The sequence below is a fragment of the Silene latifolia genome, chromosome X (assembly GCF_048544455.1).
Source record: "Silene latifolia isolate original U9 population chromosome X, ASM4854445v1, whole genome shotgun sequence".
NCBI classification, from domain to species: Eukaryota; Viridiplantae; Streptophyta; class Magnoliopsida; order Caryophyllales; family Caryophyllaceae; genus Silene; species Silene latifolia.
Window position 1 is genome coordinate 37,023,421 of NC_133537.1, and position 23,510 is coordinate 37,046,930.

Here is a 23,510-nt window from a genome sequence, read left to right on the forward strand (position 1 = left end):
AGTATTTCTTGAATTGGTCCAGGTTGATTGGGTTTGTAAAGTCCTCCCCATCTAGGTCACTCAGTCTCACTGCGCCCCCCGAAAGTATTTTCTTGACCAGGTATGGCCCAGCCCAGTTGGGTTTGAAGTTCCTCCTCGGATCGACAAGTAATGGTGCTCGAACTGACTTGAGGACCAAGTCGCCCTCCTGGATATCCCTGGGTTTAACCTTCTTGTTGAATGCCCGTTTTATACGTCGTTGGTATAGCTGGACGTTGTGCAAGGCGTTGAGTCGTCGTTCGTCTAGAAGAGTGAGTTGCTCATACCTTTGACGGGTCCATTCCGCCTCAGGGACTTGACTCTCCAGTAGGATGCGTAGAGAAAGGACTTCTAACTCTACCGGTTGAACCGCCTCCATACCATATGCTAGGTAGAAGAGTGTGGCGCCTGTCGGTGTTCGAATGGAGGTTCGGTATCCCCAGAGTGCGAATGGGAGTTTGCTCGGCCAATCACGGTAGTTGTCTTGCATTTTCTTGATAATGGTGACAAGAGTTTTGTTTGCTGCCTCCACTGCTCTGTTGTTTTGGGGACGGTAGGGGGATGATCGATGTCGTTTGATTTTGTATTTGTCCAGCGAGGCCTGAGTTTTCGCCCGGAAGTGAGAGCCTTGGTCGCTGATGATTTCATGGGGTACCTCATACCGGCAGATGATGTTGTTTTGAATGAACTCGGCCACTTGTTTGGCGGTCAAGACTGCATATGACTGTGCTTCCTCCCATTTGGTGAAGTAGTCGATGGGGACGAGGACAAAGCAGTGCCCATTGGTGCCTACCGGGTTTACTTTCCCGATGATGTCGATGCCCCAGGTCGAGAAAGGCCAGGGTGACGTCATGGTGTATAAAAGGGATGGTGGTATGTGTTGTATGTTGGTGAAGATTTGGCAATTATGGCAATGTTTGACGTAGTTACGGCAATCAGCTTCCATGGTGGTCCTGTAGTAACCTAGCCGCATAATTTTCCGGGTTAGCATCATTGCACTCATGTGAGGGCCACATTCTCCATCGTGGACCTCTCCCATGACCTTTTTGGCTTTGTGATGGTCAATGCAAAGGAGGAGAATTCCTTGGGGTGTTCTTTTGTATAGTTGGTTTTGGTTTATCACGAATTGTGATGCAAGTAAACGGATGGCTCTTTGTCCCCTTTGATCAGAGTTGGGAGGGAATTCGTTTTTGGTTTTGTAATTGAGGATGGCTTGGTACCAAGGTTCATCATGGCTTTCCTCGTCGTCGATGATGGCACAAACGTGATCTGGCTCGCTCCTTCTCTCGACACATAGGGGCATTGATGTCATGTCGTCAGGTATGTTGACGAGTGCGGCAAGCTTCGCCAGGGAATCGACAAATTGATTTTCCTCTCGCGGCAGGTGGAAATAATCGACTTGGTCGAAGAACTCGGCCTCTTTATTGGTCTTTGCTCGGTAGGGAGGTAAGCTGTCGGATCGGATTTTCCATGATCCGGACACCTGATTGATGATGAGCGAGGAATCGCCGTGGACCCTCGGTCTCTTGATGCCAAGTGTGATGGCTGCTTGTAGGCCGATGAGGCATGCTTCATATTCAGCGGCATTGTTGGTGACGGCGAAGTCCAGCTTGACCGAGATCAGAACATGTTCCCCCTCCGGTGATATTAGAAGGATTCCTACCCCGAAGCCTCTCAGATTAGATGCACCGTCGAAGTATAGGTCCCATGCGTCGGAATCGGCACAAAGGATGTCTTCGTCAGGAAGTGACCATGTGTCGGTCGTGGAGTCCTCGTTGACGGGATTCTCTTCTAGGAAATCGGCGACTGCTCTTCCCTTGATAACCTTGAGGGGTACAAACTTGAGATCAAACTCGGACAGCATGAGTGTCCACCTAAACAGCCTTCCGTTTAGTACGGGTTTTTCGAAGATGTATTTGACCGGGTCCATCTTGGAGTAGATGTGGACCGTGTAGCTGAGCATGTAATGCCGCAGCTTCTTTGTTGACCATACTAGGGCAAGGCATGTCTTCTCCAGTTGGGTATACCTTGTCTCGTACTCAATGAACTTTTTGCTTATGTAGTAGATGGCTCGTTCTTCGTTGCCAACTATTTGTGCTAACATTGCTCCCATGGCTGTGTTTGTAACAGTCAGGTACAAGGATAAAGGGATCCCCGGTTGAGGAGGCATGAGGACAGGAGGTTTGGATAGGATTTCCTTTATCCTGTCGAAGGCCTTTTGACAGTCATCGTCCCAATTAGTGTGATCGGAGGTGCGAAGTTTCTTGAATATTGGCTCACAAATCATAGTGAGCTTGGCAATGAAGCGGCTGATGTATTGGACCTGACCGAGAAATCCTCGAATCTCCTTCTCATTCCTAGGCCAAGGCATTTGCTGAAGGGCTTTGATTTTGGTCGGGTCAATCCCAATGCCTCTTTTGCTGACGACATGTCCCAAGAGTTTTCCGGAGGTGACCCCGAATGCACACTTCTGAGGATTTAGTCTCATGTTATATTTCCGCAGACGGGCGAAGAATTTCCGAAGGGCGTCGATGTGGTCGTCCCGTTATCTTGACTTGACAATCATGTCATCGACGTACACCTCTACTTCCTTGTGCATCATATCATGTAGGAGAGTGGTAGCAGTTCTTTGATAGGTTGCTCCGGCGTTGATGAGGCCAAAAGGCATGCCCGTGTAGCAATATGTACCCCATTGTGTAGTGAACGCTGTCTTGTGCATGTCTTCCTCAGCCATTTTAATCTGGTTGTACCCAGCATACCCGTCCATGAATGATAGGAGAGCATGTTCGGCGGTGTTGTCCACCAGAATGTCAACATGTGGCAAAGGGAAGTCGTCCTTCGGACTAGCCTTGTTTAGATCCCTGAAGTCTACGCAAACCCGAATTCTTCCGTCCTTCTTTGGTACGGGCACGATGTTGGCCACTCAATCAGAGTATTCAGACACTTTGATGAACCCAGCCTTGAATTGTTTGTCTAATTCTCCCTTGATTTTTAGGGCCCATTCAGGACGCATTCGGCGCAACTTTTGTTTCACGGGTTTAGCTCCGGGTTTAATGGGTATCCGGTGCTCTGCAATTTCCCTGTCAATCCCAGGCATGTCTCTGTACGACCATGCGAATACGTCCTTGTATTCGTGGAGGAGGTCAATGAACTGTTATCTTTCCGAGGGGTCCAGGGTTGTCCATATCCTAAGTTCTTTAGGTGTGTTGTCGGTTCCTACGTTAATAGGTTTGGTCTCCTCAATGATGGGGGTTCTGGTTTCCCGTTTGTCAAGTTCTTTAGCTAGGTAAGGTGGGTAGTCACTCAAGTCAAATTCCTCATAGTCATTCAGAATTGCATTGCAGTTAAATTGAGACGAGTCATAAGCAAACTTAGTGCTTATTAAGTTGACACGAGCGAAAAGCTCGGAGAGGACAGACATCTCGTGGTCAGTCAAAGGCGACACAACAGAGGAGGCGGCCCCTGGAACAGGCTCCAGGTTGTCACCTTTCATGGGAGTGGGGGTGACCCTAGCAGACTCGGCCTCTGAATCAGCCACGACTTTGTGATAAAACAGTGGGAAGGGGACCTTGACTGGGACATTAGGAGTGTTAGGAGCTACGATGGACTCAGACTCAGATTCAAATCCTTCTTCGTTTCCCTTCTTGAACATAAGGCTTTCTCCAGTTGTGATTTTGAGAATGCGGCCTTGGCGATCGGTCCACTTGACGGTCTTCCTCCAGCCTTGGGTAGCTTTCTCCGGGTCAGTGTCGGAGATCAAGGCGGTTGAGTCAAATTGACTGTCCTTCAGGGCGATGTTGATGATGTTCTCATAGTCGAGGTGCTTGATGTTATCCTCCCCAAAGAGGAGTGTGACAGCTTGTCCATCGAGGCATGACGACGGCTTAGACTCAGTTGATGCAGCTTCGATGTTGTTGGGGATGAAGTAGAAGTCCTGGAAGTCTTCCACACCCGGGTACCTAGCCTTGGCCACAGAGTCATAGATCGGCTCCGGAAAACCATGGTAGAGCTCAGACTCTCCCTCGGGGACAAAGTATCCATTGAGAGTCAGATGATAGGGACGGAGGATAACCTCGTGCTTCTTGCGTTTTCGGACTAGGAGGTTCATCTCCTGGATATCTTCATCCGTAGGTTCAAATCCCAGCCCGAAGGGAATGTTGGGGACCTTAGCCTGTTTCAAGGGAGGTAAGGTGCTCTTCAGGGGATTGAGGGGCAAACCCGGGAAGTAACCCTGGCGCATCATGATGCGGTTGACTGTGAGGTTGGCAAACGGGTCACAATCAAAGGGTGTTGATTCATCAGTTATGACATTCATAGCTTGGAATCCCCACATTTCATTATCATCCTCCTCAATGGCTTGGGAGGCTATTCCCTTTCTCATGACAGCTTTGATCGGGGAAGCAGGAATTGTGATTGTTTTCCCGTTGAAAGGGACCCTAATTTTCTAGTGGAGAGTCGAGGTAACTACCTTGACGGCGTGAATCCAGGGACGTCCCAAGAGCATATTGAAAGAGGTGTCGATGTCGACCACCTGAAAACTGGTTTGCCTTTCCAGTGGTCCGGTTGCGACAGTCAAAGTGATAAGCCCGGCGACCTTGCGACGAGTGCCGTCATAGGCGCGTACTCCTTGATTTGTCGGGACCAAGTTAGCTTCCTTAATACCCAGCTTGTGAGCAGTCTTGAGAGGAATGACATTCACTGAGGATCCGTCATCTACGAGGACCATGGGTACATTTTTCTTGAGGCATTGTACGGTGATATACAGGGCCAGGTTATGATTGGCTCCGAACGGAGGGATATCCTCGTCAGAGAAGACGACTGGGTTGTTCAGATCAGGGGCGTTCCTCGTCATATGTGCCACTATTTCTTCTGGAGAAGAGGTGGAGGGCACGGTTAACTTTCCCATGGCCTGTAGCAAAGCTTGTCGATGCTCAAAGGACGTTGCGATCAGTTGCCAGATTGAGATTTTGGCTTTTGCCTTCTGAAGCTACTTGAGGATTGAATTTTCAGGAGCCTTCAGTTGAGTGTCTACTTCCGGGACGACTTGGTCATTCGTTGTTGGAACGACCGTCGGATTGTTCGGGTTCTGATAGGGGCGTCCGGACCGGGTGAGGTGTCCGATCTTTTTCGCCCGTTTCTCTTTCTCTGGGACAAGGTAGACATCCTCAACGTCGTCTCTCCAAATGTCGTTGATCTCGGAGTCTCGAAGACACCTTGGAGGGGTATTCCTTGGTGGGCAGTTCTTGTGAGGGATATTTTTGTGGGGGTGATTTTTGTGAGGGTGATTTTTATGAGGGTAGTTTTTGTGGGGTTGATTATTGTGAGGTTGATTGTTGTGAGGTGTATGCCAGAATGGTCGCGGGAGCAATCCATCCTTGTGTGGGTAGTTTTGGGCGCTCGGGGGACTCCCCCTTGGGCGCGGTGGTGGAGGATTGAAGATAAGTCGACGGTAGGCATCGTCAAGTCGGGTGATCCTTTCGAAGAGACTGGTTATGGCTTCCTCAACCTGTTGGAACATAGTGAGCATAATGGCAGCACTAAACACGAACACCCCGTCTGACGGATCTTTTTCCAAGGCATTCACCTCATCATCAACTGGCAGGATGAGGTGAGAGTAGTCCAGAGTTGGCTCATCGTCAGAGATGGCGTGGATTCCCAGAGGATTTGTTTTGTTGTTTGACTTAGTCGGTGGGGATAGAGGCAAATCTCCTTTCTCAATCATGTCTTGGATGATGTGTTTGAATTTGAAGCAGGTTTCAGTATCATGCCCTTTCCCTTGGTGGTACTGACAGTAGACGTTGGGATTCCAGAAGCGGGATTTCTTAGCATCAGTCGGATCCGGGGTGGGTCCGATTGGTTGTAACTTCCCTTGGTCCATGAGCCTCTTCAGAGCACTTGCGTAAGTTGACCCTATATTAGTGAACACTCTCTGGGGGCGCTCAGCCCTCTTAGCAGATGGTTCAACGAGGTTGACCTCATCGATCTTGTTCGTTTGACCAGAAGGGCGAGATCCGGTTGAGGTGGATCCCTGGTAGCCTCTGCCAGTGGTCTTGGCTAGGACGCCCTTTCGGAGGTCATCTTCAATAGGTGTCCCCAGAATTTGCAGATCCTGGAAGGTCTTAATATTTTGATATCTCAGTAAGTTGGCATAAACTGGGCGGAGATTGTTGACGAATTTTTCCACCAAAGTTGATTCACTCGGCTTACTGACCAGTTGAGTACTCACCCTCCTCCAACGGGTTAAGAACTCGGTGAACCCTTCCTTATCGTTCTGGGTTAGTACTTCGAGAGTACGGGCATTGGCCTGGATTTCGACATTGTCGGCATATTGTTTGGCAAACTCAACTGCGACCTAGTCCCAAGTGGTAAGGTTTTTCGGATCAAGGTAGTAGTACCACTGACGAGGGATCGGTTCCAAGGAGGATGGGTAGATCCGGGTAAAAAGCTCTTGTTTGACCTCTTTAATGGCCATGTAGTCTTTGAAAGCACGGATATGATTGGGTGGATCCTCCACTCCTTTGAATTTAGGTACATCAGTCAGGGTAAAGTTGTCAGGTAATTGATCCCCAACAGGTTCAAACCTTCGGTTGTTCTCAAGATGGATATTGTTACCCCCGGGCTAGGAGCTGTTCTTCCAAGAGCTTCAGCCTCTTCTCAGTTTCGGTCAGAGGTCGATTATTATGTTCTTCGATTTCTTTATTTTCCAGGGTGTCGATACGAGTCTCGACGCGGTCCAGGATGACCTTAAGAGCGGTGAGCAGGCTGGCTAGCTGATCAGTCGTGACATTTCTGTTGTTATCATTGTTGTTGGACGATGCTGAAGATGGGGACATGGCTCTGAGGCAGAAAAACGGCTCACTTTACAACTCAATCCGACACGGTTCAAAGACTGAACGCAGACAACACAAAGGACAAGACAAAGATCAGACTCAATAAGACGAGGGTGACCGTGTATGGTTCCTCGGTGCTGACTCGGTTTATGACGTGACGGTGTTGACCGAACCTTTTTTGACACGAGTCCAACATGGCGGCGCGACACCATTGGGCGGGTCTCGTGGTGAGACGACTCATAAGTAAAGACCCATAAGTACATTTGCTTCGACTCGATTGACACGAGGCGAAATTGGAATGGTGGACGGAAGCTTTCGAAAATAGAAATTTTCAAAAAGATTCTTTTGTCGCTTTAAGGATGGCTTCCGAAGATAGAGATCTCCGCAAGTCGATCGGTTGAAAGGGTTGTCTTAAGTTTATTTGCAAAAGACGGTTTGAGTTTGAATCGGCTCGGAAAACAGTGTATTATTTCCCAAGTCGGTTTTTGAAATTTAAAATTGTATGTTTTGAAAATCGGGTTTGAAATGTTTAAAGAGGTCTCGGGACGGTGCATGGTCCTCAGGATCTCGAAAGTGTCTCGAGAAAAGGGTGTGTGCTTTTCTCGGGTTTTGAAAGAGCCATTGTCGGCGCGAAACGGGTTAAAATCCGTGTCTAGACGCGGCGATTATAACGGCGTAAAAAGGTGACTTGAAATGGTTATAAAAAAAACGAGTTTGATAATCGTTATTACGACGGCCTAGAAAGGCGTGTTGAAATGGTTATAAAAACCGGGTTTGAAAATTGTCATTACGACGGCTTAGAAAGGCGTGTTGAAATGGTTATAAAAACCGGTTTTGAAAATTGTCGTTACGACGGCCTAGAAAGGCGTGCAACGGTCGGCGAAAGACCGTGGTTTGAAATGGCCATTATAACGGCGCAAAAAGGTGTCTTTGAAAGTTTGAAAATGACACGGAAGGACTTATGATCAAGTAGCACATAAGCACTCACAGTTCATTATATTATGCATTATGCTGACACGGGTTTTGGCTTAGAAGGGTGGGTTACACACCCAGCAATCAACCCCGATTTGCGAGAGGGATACCAATTCAAACAAAATGTGTAAGGAGGGTGCCCTAGCCTCGTGCTCGAAGGTGATGAAAGCTCTTTGACGAAATAGAAATGTGTAACGTCAACGGTATGCTTGACTCAATCGGGATTCGAAACGCGGGGATGATAAAAAAACTCACGCCGACGAGACGAGCCAATTGGTCGAAAAGGGTTAGGTTATGGGCCCGGACAAGGAATCCGACCGTGACCGTAATATCAATTAATGCATTCCAACCAAGACCTCGTTCGAGTCTCACCATCTAGGGATCACAAAGACGTAAGTGTCCAAGTTGTCCCCAGCGGAGTCGCCAATCTGTGAACATGGACCACGTCTCGGTCTGTGGATTTGGGCCACCTACCGGTCCGTAGTCACGGGCCACCTGCACGCCGGGCCAATCTGTGGACATGCAGCGGTCTATTGAAAGTCACGCTCGGCGGCGTAAAAATGCTTTCGATCGGATCGTTTTAGATCGGTCGGTTTCGTCTCGGTAAGGGTCTCGAAATGATTAGAGATGTTCGGAGTTGCCACCAAGCATTTGTGGGATGCTTGGAACCCGTTCGAAATCCACTTTATACCTCGGTCAAATCGAAGCACAAAGCAGCGTTTGACATAGGTACTAAAGATAAGAAAATCGTCCCTCTTTAGCATCTTATCTCTAGAATGACTCTCGTACGCCCTGGATAAGGTCGTCCACTATCCAAAGTTTCTAAGTAAGAGGTGAAGGTACGTATTGGGAAGCCCTTTAATTAGACACCCAATCCCGCCCGCGGTAGCGGCCTCTACTGATCGATCTTGGTTGGTTGAATGCAAAAGCTGATAAAACGGCTTAAATGCATGAATGCGCATCCAATAATTTAAACCTAACATGTGAGAGCTTTCTAAGTCGGTTGATTTAATCCAAGTATCAAGTATAAGATGTCGAGTTGGATTAATGATTGATTTATATGCAAGACGGAAATTAAACATCCATTTACCGTATTAGGTTTAGGGTGCATAACGTGATCCATTTGTCTTGGTATTTTGCAAACATGATTTTGAACGAGTAAATAGTCATCTGATCCATCTTGTATCCGGCTAACCGGAGTCGGGATCGTCCTAGACTAATGCTAGAAGGGAACAGACCCTAAACCAGACGGCTATTTGAGGCACGAGCCAGCCGGCGGTGTAAGGGGCCTCCCCCTGGTTTTGAAAATGAGAAATGAAGGGCCTGTTTAGGCGCGGGATAGCCTACGGTTATATGCCGTATTCTGACCATTTGAAAAACGTTATAAAACGTGTTGGAAAATGGGTGTTTGAACCCGGTTTGATTTGAAAGGGTCGTTTAGACCGCATTTGTTGATTTGAAGAACTAGACCCGAATAACCATCATTATTTTGAGAATATTCGGTGTCGGGTTCGATTTGACAAACTTGACATGAATAGTTTTGAACATAATTATGAACTAGTTGTTTTAAGTTCATTTGAATGTAATTAGTCGATACTCGTCGTCGTACCCGGGTTGAAATCCGGCATGGTATATAGAACCAAGGATGACTTTGTGTCGGTGACTAATATGAAATGTAAAGAAATGAAATAAAAGGTTTTAAAACACCTTTTAAATGTTATTAACCAAATATTATCACCGAAACACGGATTTAACCGTCATGGTATGAGGAACCAAGGGTGAAAAATGTTTTATGGTTAAAACAAATAAGATGAAATAAAATAGGTTTGAAAATATTTGAAATGGTGAAAACCGATTACAAATATGAAAATGGATTAAAAGGAAATGACGAGAACAAACACGATTGATCTCTGACCTGGACACCCCATTTAGGCGCGGGCTAGCCGGCGAACCAAGGGGCTTCTGTCTCAGGCCAAAAATCAGTTTTGGCTCGTTTATTCCATGTTTTGGTTCATGTTATCCACGTTTTAGCTTGTTATAGTCATGAAACAAATGAAAACATAATAAAAGAGGATTTTTACACCCTCATACTTACATGTTTGGTTATGGCGAGTGACCGACGTAAGTGTAACAACTCGTTTGGTCGGAAAAGACTCGGTTTAAAACCGTTTTGGTAAGTAAAAAGAGTGTTTTAAGTTTAGTGACGGTGTAATGGTCGAAGTGGTCGGTCAATTGATTTAATGCACGATGACGGTACCAAACAATGTGTAAGGCTTGTATTTACGACCGGTAGGTCGTAAACACGCGTCGAATTGTGACTTAAGAAGTCGAGTCGAGAATTTTAAGGGAGAAAAGAGGGGGCGGACACTCGCGTAACTCTCAAATGGGGGGCATTTGAGGGGTATTTATAGGAGAATGAGTGTTTGTGTGAGTTTTGAGCGACGTGGCCACTTGGGCTGCTCAAAGAGGCGCGAGCCACGTCGCGGTTCTTCGAGGTGAGTTGTCGCTTTCACAACAAACGCAATCATGATTTGTTCTGTCCTAGGTTTTGTAGTCACATGTTTAGTACTTGACCATTCATGAATCCGGGAAAACTTAAGGTAGAAGGTTTGAAATGTTTTGTTTTTGGTGGTTGACTCGGTTTGACTCGTTGTTGGAGTCGGGATTTGAATTTTTGAGTCGGTTTTTGGTCCGGTGTCGGTTTTGACTCTAGTTAGTATCATTGTGACCCCGTCGTCGTGCATTAAACACTCCAGGTATTTTTGAAATGTTTTGAAATGTTTTATTTTCGAAATCGTTTTAAGTTTTCCGACGTAAAGTTGTATACAAACTGTCGATCAAACACCGCGATTCCAAAACATGTTATAGTCCGATAATCATCGGGTGTTTGTTGGAGTCTCAGCAGATACTGGGTATCTACACATTCTTACCTTGAAAGATTAGCAAGTGAAAGGGATGAATTAAACAAAAGGAACACCAAGAATTCAAGCACAAATTCACCAATTTTTTTTTTTTTTGAGAACAATTAGAGAAATATAGAGGAATTAGGGTTTAGATGTAAGAGTAAAAAAGAAAAGAAGATAGGAAACGGGTATAAAAATCCCGTCTTTACCCGTGTACTCTTCACTTACTCGATCGAGTAAGTAGGTTACTCGATCGAGTGGCCTCTATTCGATCGAGTTGGAGCTACGCGATCGAGCTTTCGCTGGCATACCCAACTTTTTCGACCTTATATCTCCCTAACTTGATCGAATAAGGTCTACTCGGTCAAGTAGGCACTTGTACTCGGTCAAGTAAGGTTTGGTACACGGCTAAAAGTCACATCTGTAGTTAACGATTCCTGCAAAACAACAACTCGTGTCGATTCCAAGGGATATTTGGAAATCGTCACAGATTATTTCATTCATTCACGGCACATTATTACTACTCAAATGTAACTCAACTACTTCATCCAAACATGACACATATTACTTCCTTCTATAACAAATACTACACAAAATGATTTACCCTACCATTAACTTATTCATACATACACTCAACACATTATTTCACTTCTAATCATGCATTTGCAAATTCAACAATCCAACTTATACTCACACTACTCTCAGCATTCATCTAACAATAAACCATCATCTACACCTGAGTTTGCTAAAAACAATTCGATCATGTCACAACAAGTTATCAATTAAATCATTTGACTTAGATATGCCATATCATAAAAGTACCCAACAATTCATCCATCATAATTTCCAATTACTACTTGATAAACATTACAACCAGCACAAAACTTACGACTTACTATTATCATCACATACAAGACTCACAATTCCTTTATAAACTAGTACTCATAGAAGACTTAGAACGCATTATTATCACCACATCACCAACATTGTCATGCACTATCGACACTTCACCATCTTTACTACATCCACCCACACTTCCATTCAACCACAATCCTACGCAGTTCATCATCACAATTACGCGCACTAAACATTAACAGAGACTCTATCACGGTTATTCCTAACTTAACCATCATACATACTAAGCACATAATTCCCGACTCGATAGTCCCATAACCGGTGACTGGTTTAAGCATACTGGGGCCATGATTTTGAAATGAGGGCGCCTACTCACCCAAAATCAAGCATCAGCTGGGGCTCCCAACATACATACACCAGGTTCATTTTATTAGACTCACGACGTTCATTGGGCTCATTTGTTACAGGTTCCAAAATCGTCGCTCTGATACCACTTTGTAACACCCCCATCTGCCAATGAGCCTTAACAAGACCTTCCTTAGCAAATAAGGGCATTACCATCTCGGTTGCCCGAGGACAGTAATAATCAAATGTCGATAAAAGAATGTTTATATTATATTACAAGTTATTAACAACCAGCTGACGATATAAAAGATACAACTCAAGACTACTATCAGCTATGTGAAACTATCTCTGCCATGTCTCGTGGTAGACTTGTCCCTCCAAGCACCCAGCTATGATCCAACATCAACCTGCTAAGACTGACTGCTCACCATAGTGGATCACGGCAGACACAACACAAACAGACAACACAACAAAACCACACAAGGTCAGTGACTGAGACAACACACACAAAAGCAGACACCACACAAGTACAACAGCACACACACGACACCTGCTCCAACCAACCACACACCTCTGACTGCCCGAAAGTCCAGTCCTGCCAGTGGGGGACCGCAAACGTTCCCACCTAAACCCCGCTCATCTATCCGAGCGATAAATCCATGTTCTTTAATGTGCACATCCCCTCTGTGGCGGGTTCCACGGAAGGCGAATCAAGGACGTGAAGCCACTCCCGCAAGTGACTCCACTCAGCCGAGGACGCACCTCGCGAACCACAGACATACAATCACAACCAACAATAACATCAACAATTACCAACTGTCAATCCAACACAAGGCTAAGTACTATCACAACCAATCAACAATACTGACACTAAACCAACCCAAACAACATCAACAGACTCTCTAGACAATCAACAGTACTGAGTAGGCGAACCTACCTATAGCAAACCGCACCGATTCCGCGTCCGATCACAAGATATCAATAAACCATAAAAACCACTTATACAATCATTACAACCATCTATCACTACCACTATAAACCTGACTGAAAACAAAGATGACGATGATGATGACGACGACATACCTATACAAAGAAATCCGGCTTCAAGACCGCTACCCAACTCAAGCATCCCCTTCCTAAGGTGTAGACACTCACAAGGACCTCAATAAGATGAACCATCGTAAAGGAGGAGAGGGGTGACGGCATTTAGGTTTAGGAAGAAGATAGGAAAATGATTTGAGGTTTCACGATATATGATTTATAATTCCCCGCTGAAAACCCGTTACTCGATCGAGTAACCAACTTACTCGATCGAGTGACCTCTACTCGATCGAGCTCCAAAGCTACTCGATTGAGTAGCCTCAGCTAGATCGAGTAACACACAAACCAAAGCTCACATCGTCACAGGTCATCACTCGTAAGGTTTCCGAGGTCAAGATAGGTGTCTAGCGTCAGTCAACGTCGGTCAACGGGTCCCTAAAAGAACGGGTATTACACCGACAGCCGGCGACTTGTACTTGCCACCGGCGAGTCTACCCACCTCCACGCAGGTTTACTTCTTTCTGTTCTTCCACCCTTCGAAATCAATGCCAACCACCATAATCACCACTTAAAGCACCAGATATGGTGGTTTGAGGGTGCGGATCGTCGGTCTAAAATGAGTCTTCGATGAGGGGGCGGCAGAGTGGCACGTCGTCCGGGGGGCAAAGTGGCGTAGACAGTGGCGGTGGGATTGGGTGGTGTCGATGATTGTGGTGGCCCATGCGGTGGTGGATATGGTGGTAGTCATGTGAGGTTGGGGGGGAAGGAAATGACAAAACTCATGAAACAAACACTATTAACAGGAATTTGGGTGGGGTGGGGTGGGGTGGGGTGGGGGGGGGAATGACAAAACTCATGAAACAAACACTATTAACAGGAATGAGGGGTTTTGATTCCCTTTCCCTTTTCTAAATACCCTTAACCAACCGTCCCCTAAGATATGAGTTTTGATATCTGGTATAAATATATTTTATCGAAGTCTCAACCGCATGTTAATTTAGATTGAACTCTTTTAAAATCCAATTTTCTAAAATTACCCCTTTATAAATTTTTTTTTTCTTTTTTTGTAAAATTACTCTTAGACTTTGATAAAATAAAACAAATTTGCTTCCAATTAACTCCGGTGAAAAAGAGTGTAAATGACAAAATCGCCCTTTATTTAACATATCTCTAATTCCCACACACTTTCATTTCTTCACTATAACTTTGAAGGTTCATCTCTCTCGATTTGCAGCTTACATATATTATACTTGTTCAATGCATTTTTTCTAATCTGAAATCGTATTTGACTGGAATTGAAGTTATGGTTCTTATTTTAATGCCTTCAATAAAAAGAAAGGGCGAGGGACTTCAGATTAGCATAAACTAGTATTGGTGCCCGACTTCGCCTGGACTACCTCCACTTACCATTAAATTTTTTTTTTTTCATTAAATAAAATTACTTAAAATTGCATAACCCATAAATTTATCATTAATATATTTTTTATAACATATCCTAAAATTACGATGAAATAAATTTTGAGACAAATTCACTACTCCCGCTATTAATACTTTACTCTTATTAATAAAACAATAGTAATAACATTTCACTACTTGCCCGTAATCATTGTTACTTTCACTACTCCCGCCGTAATTATTGTTACTGTCACTACTACCACATTAATATTGATAATTTCACTTTCACTATTGCCGCATTAATATTGATTATTTCACTACTCCCGTTGTTGTTCTACCACTCTCACTAATCTCGTTGATAATATTGTTACTTTTACTATTCAAATGAGTGATTACTATCATATAACTATATTCAATGTTACTACAATTTTTTTCTTTACTGACGAAATTACTTTTTAGGCATGCAATTTTAAGAGGATTATATATTTATATAAATATATTACATATATGCATTAAATCATATCGAAAGAATTATGCAATATTATATATTATGAAATCTAACTTAAATTATTTATAACCTACTTATTATATTTTTGTATGTTAAATAATTAACATCTCTATACATCTAATAAACAATAAAGTTTAATAGAATTGCATAGATTTTAAATTTACGTAATTTATTTTCGCAGTACAAATTTTACTCAGTTCAGTACATTTTGCGTGAAACTTTCCATTTACTTATCCCTAACAAAAAAAAGCTCTAACCTAATCCTTTGAAAACCTAACCACACAACATTTCCAATTAATCAAATTTCTTCAATCATGAACAATAATTTAGATTTACAACATGTATTTGATTAATTAATTGCAAATTATCAATAAAATGAATATATATTTCATGGGTTTTTTAGTTAATTTTATTTAAGTTAGGATTTGAGATTGGTTAGGTGAGTGTTTGGTGGCAGTTGACGTATGGGTGGGTGGGGGTCGTCGGTGGGGGTCATCGCAAGGGGTCGGCAGCGGCAGCTGTGGGTGGCGCGGCAGGAGAGGCACATGCGGTAGTGATTGGTTGTGTCACAGGGGAGGGGGAGTGTGTGGTGCGATCGTAGGGGGAGGGGATGGCCCACGGAGGTCATAGATGGAGGGGCAGGGGGAGGGCGGCGATCAACGGTGGTCTCGGTGAGTGGCACGGGACGGTTAATGGTGGTAGTGGTAGGTTGAAAACGATGGTGTGAGTTTTGGTTTTTTCTTTTTTTTCTTTTTTGTTCTCTGATACAGTACACTTTTAAAGAGGGGGATATGAGAGGGGTAGTACGGTAATAGTTGTACCGTAATGAGTAAAATGTGTACTGCGAAAATCAACACCCTAAATTTAATATATAATTTTATGATGATAATAGTTAATACCATAAGTGTGCATGTTTATACTAATTAATTATTTTATTTTAAGAAAATTGACCATCTTCTAGTCTTCTATAAATATTTAGGAAAATTACCAGACATCTTCTTTCTTTTAGTCTCTTTGAAATTGATCATCTTAATTAATTATTTTATTTTAAGGAAATTGACCATGTTTAGGAAAATTACCAAGCTTCTATATAATTTAATTTTAACCCAAACTATATTATATTTGCATTGAGATCCCTTAATCGGGTCCATCACACGGTGCTAATAATTTAAAACTATATAGTATAATTAATTTGTATAACTTTCTTTAATTACATTGAAGTTTCTTGGTTTCTGAATTTAATATATAGTAAGACTTTTTCAAGTCTTAAGACTCTTTCAAGTCTTAAGACTCTGGCACATCAGTTTTCCACTAACTTTTATTATTTCTTTATTGTTCGGATTCGCCTCAGACACGATTTTTCCACTTCATTTCTTTTTTTTTTTTAACCAAAAGAAATGACACATGAGATCCACTCATTGGATGATTTCCCTTCAAAATAGGATCAAGCCTCACCCAAAGTCTTAAGTTGAATCTTGGATTTCTAGGACTCAACTTAAAATTTTGTAAGACTAGGGTAAATTATTGATAGTTTTGAGAAAGTCTTGTCTCAAGTCTTACCAAAATCTTATCTCAAGAATCAAGACTATCAATAATCTTACCCTTAGATTTGCCGGAAGAATGGCAAGGTGGTTAGATCGCAAGTAGGGGAGGAGTCACTTGTGGAGTAGTAGTGGAGGGGGTGACAGGGGTAGTGCAGTGGGAACTGGGAAAGTGGGATGGGTGGTATTGGGTATTGTAGGGTCAGCAGGAGGGACGGTGGTGGTTGGCATAGCTAGTGAGTTGCTGGAGTGAGAGAGGGGGCTATGGCGATGGTTGAGAGGTTGGTAGGGGCGTAAGAGGATCAGGTGGTGTGGCTGGTTGCGAGTTAGGGAGGTAGGAGGGAAGACATTAGTGGTAAATTGGGAAGATATGGAGTTGGCCAGTATATTATCCATTTTGTTTGCCCAGGAATCACTGTTTCGTATCAATTTTCGATCAGAAGCGGTTTTTTGTGGTAGTAAGTTCAAAAAAAAAAGTGTAGGCACCAAGTTTGCAACACTAAAAAAACCATTCTAAAGCAAGAGAAACTTTGCAACAGCACAAGACGGTATAAATGCAAGACGGGTAGCATATCACTTGTTTGAAAGCTTTAGTACATATCCAATACATCTAAAAGTGCAACGGAGCAACGTCAAAGAAATCGAACACAATTATCACTCAGAAAGCAGCACATCTGCGAAATGCTAGCAGTCCACAGTAGAAATTGCAATATCTGCTACTAGTAATAGGGCATGTAACGGTTTGGCCTTCTGAACCTAGGAGCCTTCCTGCAACCAGGTTAGAAAAATGACAGTTAAGTTCCATTGATAAATGACAGTCAAGTTCCATAAAAAGCATCAAGGTTTAGAGAACTATGTTACTCCGACACATCACGTTGGTTCAAGTGTAAGACAAGATACGACACTTCAACACTTGACATTTTAGACCAAAAAATTGACAATTTCGCAGAAAATAAATGTATCCGACATTCTGACCCGTGTAGGGGAAATCCAGTGCATTTTAAGTAATCGAAGTGAAGGAAGAAAGGAGTCGGGGAATATTGTCAAACTATTCAGCTAGTTATACTCCCATTAGAGTGTTTGAAATACTTGACAGTCTGAAAAGGAGTTCAAAGGCAGGGTTCTCAGCTTCCCAAGCATACTGGAAATGGAACTAGCAGCAGTGAACTACTACAAAATCGCTCGAAAAAACAGTCCGCATAACAGGTACACTCTACTTCAGTGAAAAAAACAGTCATGCTTCACGGTTTCAGAATCATGATAATCTATATCTAAACCCATCCATTTCACAAATTTCTACCTCACATCCATTTTTAAGTAATTTCAAAATATTCTTCCCAATCCTCTTGTCAGCATCAACAAATCCTCTCCTTCCCAACTATATTCCTTTTCCCACATTGCAAACTCAGATATACTATTTTAACGACTCAAGTAAAAAATCATGGTCAGCATAGTATTTGTCGGGAATCTCTGATGCAAATGTGACCGAAGTAGCTGCAAATAGGATGAACATGGTGGTCGGTAGTGGTGGTTTGGCAGTGCGAAGAGCATGGTTGCAGTGCCAGCGGCATATAAAGACATAGTCTAAGAGTCTAAGAGAAAGAAAGAAAGAAGGCATGTTGTAAGAGAAGCACATAAGAGCAAACAAAAGGGAAAAGGTAGAGGACTATAAAACGCAGTGCACATGTGAGGAGTTCGAAATTATTACAACGTACCCATAGCCATAAGGATTAAAGTATGGTGAAGGAAAAGGTCTGCGGGGACGGAAAGGCATATAAGGATTAAAGCGCCTTCCCCTGAACTGTTTCAAGCCAGGCACATTTGTCCTTTTCGGCGAGACCTGAAAATGTAACACACAGTAGACGCAATTAGAATTTAGCAAACTTACGGCAATGTGTAATATTTCCAAAAAATACCAAAAAAAAAAGCTGCAAGTAGCAAATCAGAGTTGACATCCACAACCATTATCTTATAAATATACCTTCAATTGACGGCCATGCAATTCCGATTCATTAAGGAGGAGAGCCTGTTGCACAGCCTCTTGTTCGACAAACTCTACGTATGCAAAACCCTTTGGCTGCCCAAACTTGTCTGTCAAAATTGTCACTCTATTCACAATTCCGCAAGACTGAAAATGTTGCTGGACTTCTTCCGGGGTGCATGCATAATCAACCTGAAAGTAATTAGGACATCCAGATTATACAAGTAAAAAGAGAAGTGTTTTGTAGAGCAAAAAAAGATGTTCAACAAGAACAAACAATTAACACTACATCCAACTAGAAGTACTGCAATTAACCAAATTTACACTCGGTCACAAATGGGCAAGAACACTTTTCTCATGAGATCTACCTCACCACGAAAATGTAAAAGCCTAGGGTGAATATGAGTAGAACAACTAAATTATAGAGTACTAGTAGGAAACAGAAGCTTTAGGCCTTGTATGGATACCAAAATAGGAGGGAAAGGGAGAGAAGGGGGGAAGGAGGGAAGGAAAAAGGATGGAAGGGAAGGGATGGGGAGCGGATGCTTAGATACAATTTCTCTCCAAGTCTTTCCTATGGTGGAGGGATTTTGATTTCCCTTGGAGGAGTGAAAATGAATCCCTCCCCCTTCCCTCCACCCTTGTTTGCTATCCAAACAAGGGATTTTCATTCCCTTACTCTCCCTCCCTTTCCCTCCAAATCCTTCCTTCCAAACAAGCCCTTAGAGAAACGTGGATATCAAGTCCTCAAAAAATTAAATCGTGCAGTCGCCCGTCACCATCTTTACAGCTTTAGTCCAATCCAAGGATAAAGATAGCAAAAAGGAAATATCAATACCAATCAATTAAAGAACAAAAACAGCAAGAGACCGAGAATTCCTTAAAGCACAAGTTGCAACACACTGAACATGACTGAGTGTCAGAAAAGGGGGATGATAACATGTTCTCTTCACCCCTTGATTCTTATTCTTTATTTACTTCCCCGGAAAAGTCCGCAACAACAACAAAAACCAACACCCATAAACTTGATTAAAGAGAGAACTAATATAATTTCCCTGCATGTATGAGTTACTTACAATCCTGAACCATCTCATTTCATATCCCTTGTTAAGTAGAAGGGCATTCTTTTATTTCAAATAAAGTTTGTACTTCCACAATAGAAAATATTTTACTAATCTACCATTTCCTTTCTCTTCTCGCCATTTCTTTTGAAAGACAGTAAAAAGAGATTACTTTTCTTCAGGGTTACCAGATTCACTCAACCACTAGCAAATTGTAAATCGGCTCAAGCTTTAGCACGCTGCTTGTTTAATCTATATATCACTCACGTATAAGATGTGGCATATTCATACGAATTAAGCAACCCTGCTTTCCTTCCATCATCAATATACCCGAGTCAACACTGGCAACACGAACAAGAACAACAGCATTAAAATTATAACGCGAAAGTTCTCAAAGCGCCAATCATCACACCTGTGCAAAATGGTTTGAACCAGGTATCAGTGCTCAGCATAGCCGCGCAACTAGCTTCAAATTGGATGCAGCTATCCAGCTAAGAGCAGCTAGACTTGTAAGAATCTCTCCACCAACACAGACAAGCACTTTACATCCACCACACTCCGTGCAACTTCAGTACTAACACTAGACAACATAGGATTCAATTTGCAGTGTCCTTTTTTTCCATAAATTTTTACAGTCCTCACTTTTTTTTCTTTTTCCTTTTTTCAATTTTTTTGGACACTAGTTTCATCTTTTTCTTTTTTTTTCCTTTTTCTTTTTCTTTTTTTCTTTTTTTCTTTTTTTTTCATCTTTTTCCTTTTTTTTATTCACCTTTTTTTTTGCCAATTCTTAGATAAATGAACATGAAACTGTCATTCAATTCCTAGAAACAAATCTATTATCTTACACCTATATCCAACATCAGCCCATCTCCCAATATTCAGTAACAAATCCAGCACTAAGACACAAGGACCTTGATGAAGAAGGAAGACCCTGCGATCATAGCAAGACATTTAAGTCGAACCATGATTAACTGAAAGCAGAATATGGATTCGGCAAAATTAGCAACAGCTTCAGAAAAAAAAAATCAACGCTACAGCAGTCCACCATAGACAACATCCAATGAAGTTGAGGCACCATATAACACGACAAAGATACATGAAATATACAAACATACTCCCTCTAATTTATTCTATTTAGTCTCAATTGTTTGCTTTTTGGGAGGTGATATTTGATATATATAGGGATTCATGAAAAAAAATGACTAATATTTACAGAGTTGGGTAGTACGACACAGCAAAGATCACAACAATGAAAATAAACATCTTCACATTCATAAAGCTCAAGACCAAACAAATGGGAAAGATGCTATTTAAACATGCAACCACTAAAAGTAAACTAGAAAATAGCCTTAAAGTTCAACACTCATCGATAATATTGCTCACTTCAGTAAGTTTATCCAAGCACAAGTGTCTAAAGTAGGTCAACAAACAATTACGCACCTATAACACTGTATCAACTAACTGGCAACTACACAATCTTTCACGTTGAGTCTACGTAACCACCACAAGAACCCAACCACATCTGTTACAATTATGATACATAGAGTCATAGACACAATGTGCTGTACATAAACCACACACTACAATTCCCTTCGCTAAGTGATGCAGACTAGAAGACACTATTGCAACGCGTCAAAAGAGGTGGATACTGGATACTGAATATTCAAATACACGAGCAAACAACCCTAGAGTTTACTCTATATCAGGAAGAATGCACTTCCTGACATCATAATAGTAATAAAGCAAAAATACATAAGGCTGAAACAATACAATTTCTGTCGAGAAGGATGTCCCACTACCTAATTAGTCACTAACTGAAGCAACTATTAAAAAGCTGCAAGGTATAACACAAAAAAGCAAAGGTTCTTTTAACTAAGTTATATACTTGTGTGTTGTGCCTCAATAGTAGCCCCTCTGGTGTGCCTCACAGTTCCACCATGCTTTATTATGGCACCTCATTACTTGCAAAGTTTTAGAAATAACGCAAGTAAAATATTTGTCAATGACAAAGAAGAAAAGAGATAAAAGACACTTGACATGATAACCTAATAGTAATGATACAGTAATGTAATCAATATTAGTATCCTCAGTACAAGGCTTTTCGAGTTTTCGGATTCAAAAAATTAATAATGAGGATGTCCAAACGTGAGAAAGATCAAACAAACCAAACCACCAAAAACATAACCACTCAAGGATAGCAAGTGATGGAGGCACATAAAGATACACTATACATTATGGATTGGCTTTACAGAGAGAATCTTCAAAACTTACATTGCCTACAAAAACGGAGCGTGCATCAACCTCTTCTTTATTTGCCAAGTCAGCAGCGCTAGCTGGGTCTGTAATCAAAATAACAAGCAATCAAGACCAATAAAGCAGCAAAAGAAAGGCAATAGCTATGAGATTCAGCAGCAATATGTAGATGATTGCATGGAAACTAATTTAAGCGTCTTTGGACTTCCACTTATTGACGAATAAACTTCCTAACAGGACAAGATACTTCACATGCCTATCTCTGTAACAAGTAACAGAGAACGTCGAATGAAGGATACCAGTGATGGACAGCCATGTATGAAAAGACACTAAGAGGTGATGAGTAAAATGCTCAAGCAATCATGAGTGAACTAACTTGGAAATATAGAAGTTCCAGTCCTGGTGAATATGGAACACTTGACACCAAGTATACAACAATCATATGTAACAACAAAACTTCACACTACTAGCACAGAATTCTTGAAATAGGTTTTCAGGTTCGAGATATACATCACAAAACCAAGATCGTTAGAAATATAGCATTAACATACAACGTGAACGTATACACCATATTGGCACATCACAGAAACAGATAACCAACATAAGGGAAATATAGATGTATTCATGAAATGCCAGCTGCCAAAACATACTGTGTTTGGATTCACTACTACTGAACAAAAACAAATTAGCAGCAGACAACTTCCTGAAAGATCAATCTTGGCAATCATTCAAACACTACTCAAATTCATCGACCAATCCGTCAAATCAGAATCCTAATACCCCAAACCAAATTGAGCTACATTAATATGACAATACCCGACCTAGACCGATATAACATTTTCAATGTTTTCGCTATGGATACCAAACTATTCCATCAAAAAAAAAACACACGAAAAAAAGAATAGTATTCAACATCAATAGCTAAACTAAACAATTTGAGCAACTACTTTTGATACGATAATTCAGCATAAAAAAAACCTAATTAGATTAATCAAAAACAACGCAAATAAATCAAGAACACTATAATTTAATTACAAACCTTGAACAGCGCCCATCTCCTTCTCAACTTTAGCTTGCATCTCACGAAGAGCAGCAGCTTCTTCCTCCATCTCTTTCAATCTCTTCTTCATCTCATCCAACTCCTTTTTATTACCAGAAATTAAAATCAAAACACTTTAATTATCTCCATCAACACATATAAGTAAATCTAGGGTTTCAAAATTTTCAAAAAAAAATCTAGGGTTTCGAAAATATAAAAAGGGATACCTTGACGGCGGGATCATCGTCAGCAGCGGACATGTCGACGTCGACGTCGGCGTCAAGGTCACCTTCGACGGGGATATCACCGCCGTAAACCTCGTGTTCTTCTTCATCCATGGTGGTGGTGAGAAATTGATTTGGGGGAAAATTAGTGATGGAAGTGCGAAACGCAAACCCTATGGAATTAGGAGTGCAATTGTGGTATAGGAGGAGTGCTATTTAATTATTTATGGGTTACGTAAAAGTAGTAGCAGCCCAAAACAATACTTAAAAAAAATAAAAATAAATTAAGGTCCTGTTTTTTTTTTACTTAATTTCAATTCTTATAAGTTCAGTTCAGTTTAATTTTATTAAGTTGATTCGATTTAGCTCAAATTCGAGTTGATTGATTGATTGATTGATTGATTCAATTGATTTATTTCAACATTAATAATACTATTCTTATTTTATATTCTTATCACATTATCATTATTATTATATTAATCTATTTAATATTTTTATTATTATATTAATATATATTTTTTATATTTATTATATTACTATTGTT

At 41.8% G+C, this 23,510-nt stretch overlaps 1 protein-coding gene across 1 annotated transcript; it reads right to left on the bottom strand.

Moving 5' to 3' along the window:
- Positions 1-16,901: 16,901 nt before the first annotated feature.
- LOC141623233 (polyadenylate-binding protein 2-like) lies at positions 16,902-23,220 on the bottom strand. The gene is made up of 6 exons (XM_074439315.1): positions 22,970-23,220; positions 22,743-22,845; positions 21,722-21,789; positions 18,390-18,581; positions 18,124-18,248; positions 16,902-17,176 (listed from the first exon to the last, which is right to left on the bottom strand). The coding sequence occupies exons 1-6, from the start codon at positions 23,078-23,080 to the stop codon at positions 17,128-17,130; spliced, it is 648 nt and encodes a 215-aa protein (XP_074295416.1). The 5' UTR covers positions 23,081-23,220; the 3' UTR covers positions 16,902-17,127.
- Between the last annotated feature and the right edge of the window lie 290 nt (positions 23,221-23,510).

Coding starts and splice junctions, on each gene's coding strand:
- LOC141623233 (XM_074439315.1), bottom strand. CDS start 23,080: ATGGATGAAGAAGAACACGAGGTTTACGGCGGTGATATCCCCGTCGAA. Junction 22,846..22,969: donor ACGATGATCCCGCCGTCAAG/GTATCCCTTTTT, acceptor GGTAATAAAAAG/GAGTTGGATGAGATGAAGAA. Junction 18,582..21,721: donor GCTCCGTTTTTGTAGGCAAT/GTAAGTTTTGAA, acceptor AATTACTTTCAG/GTTGATTATGCATGCACCCC.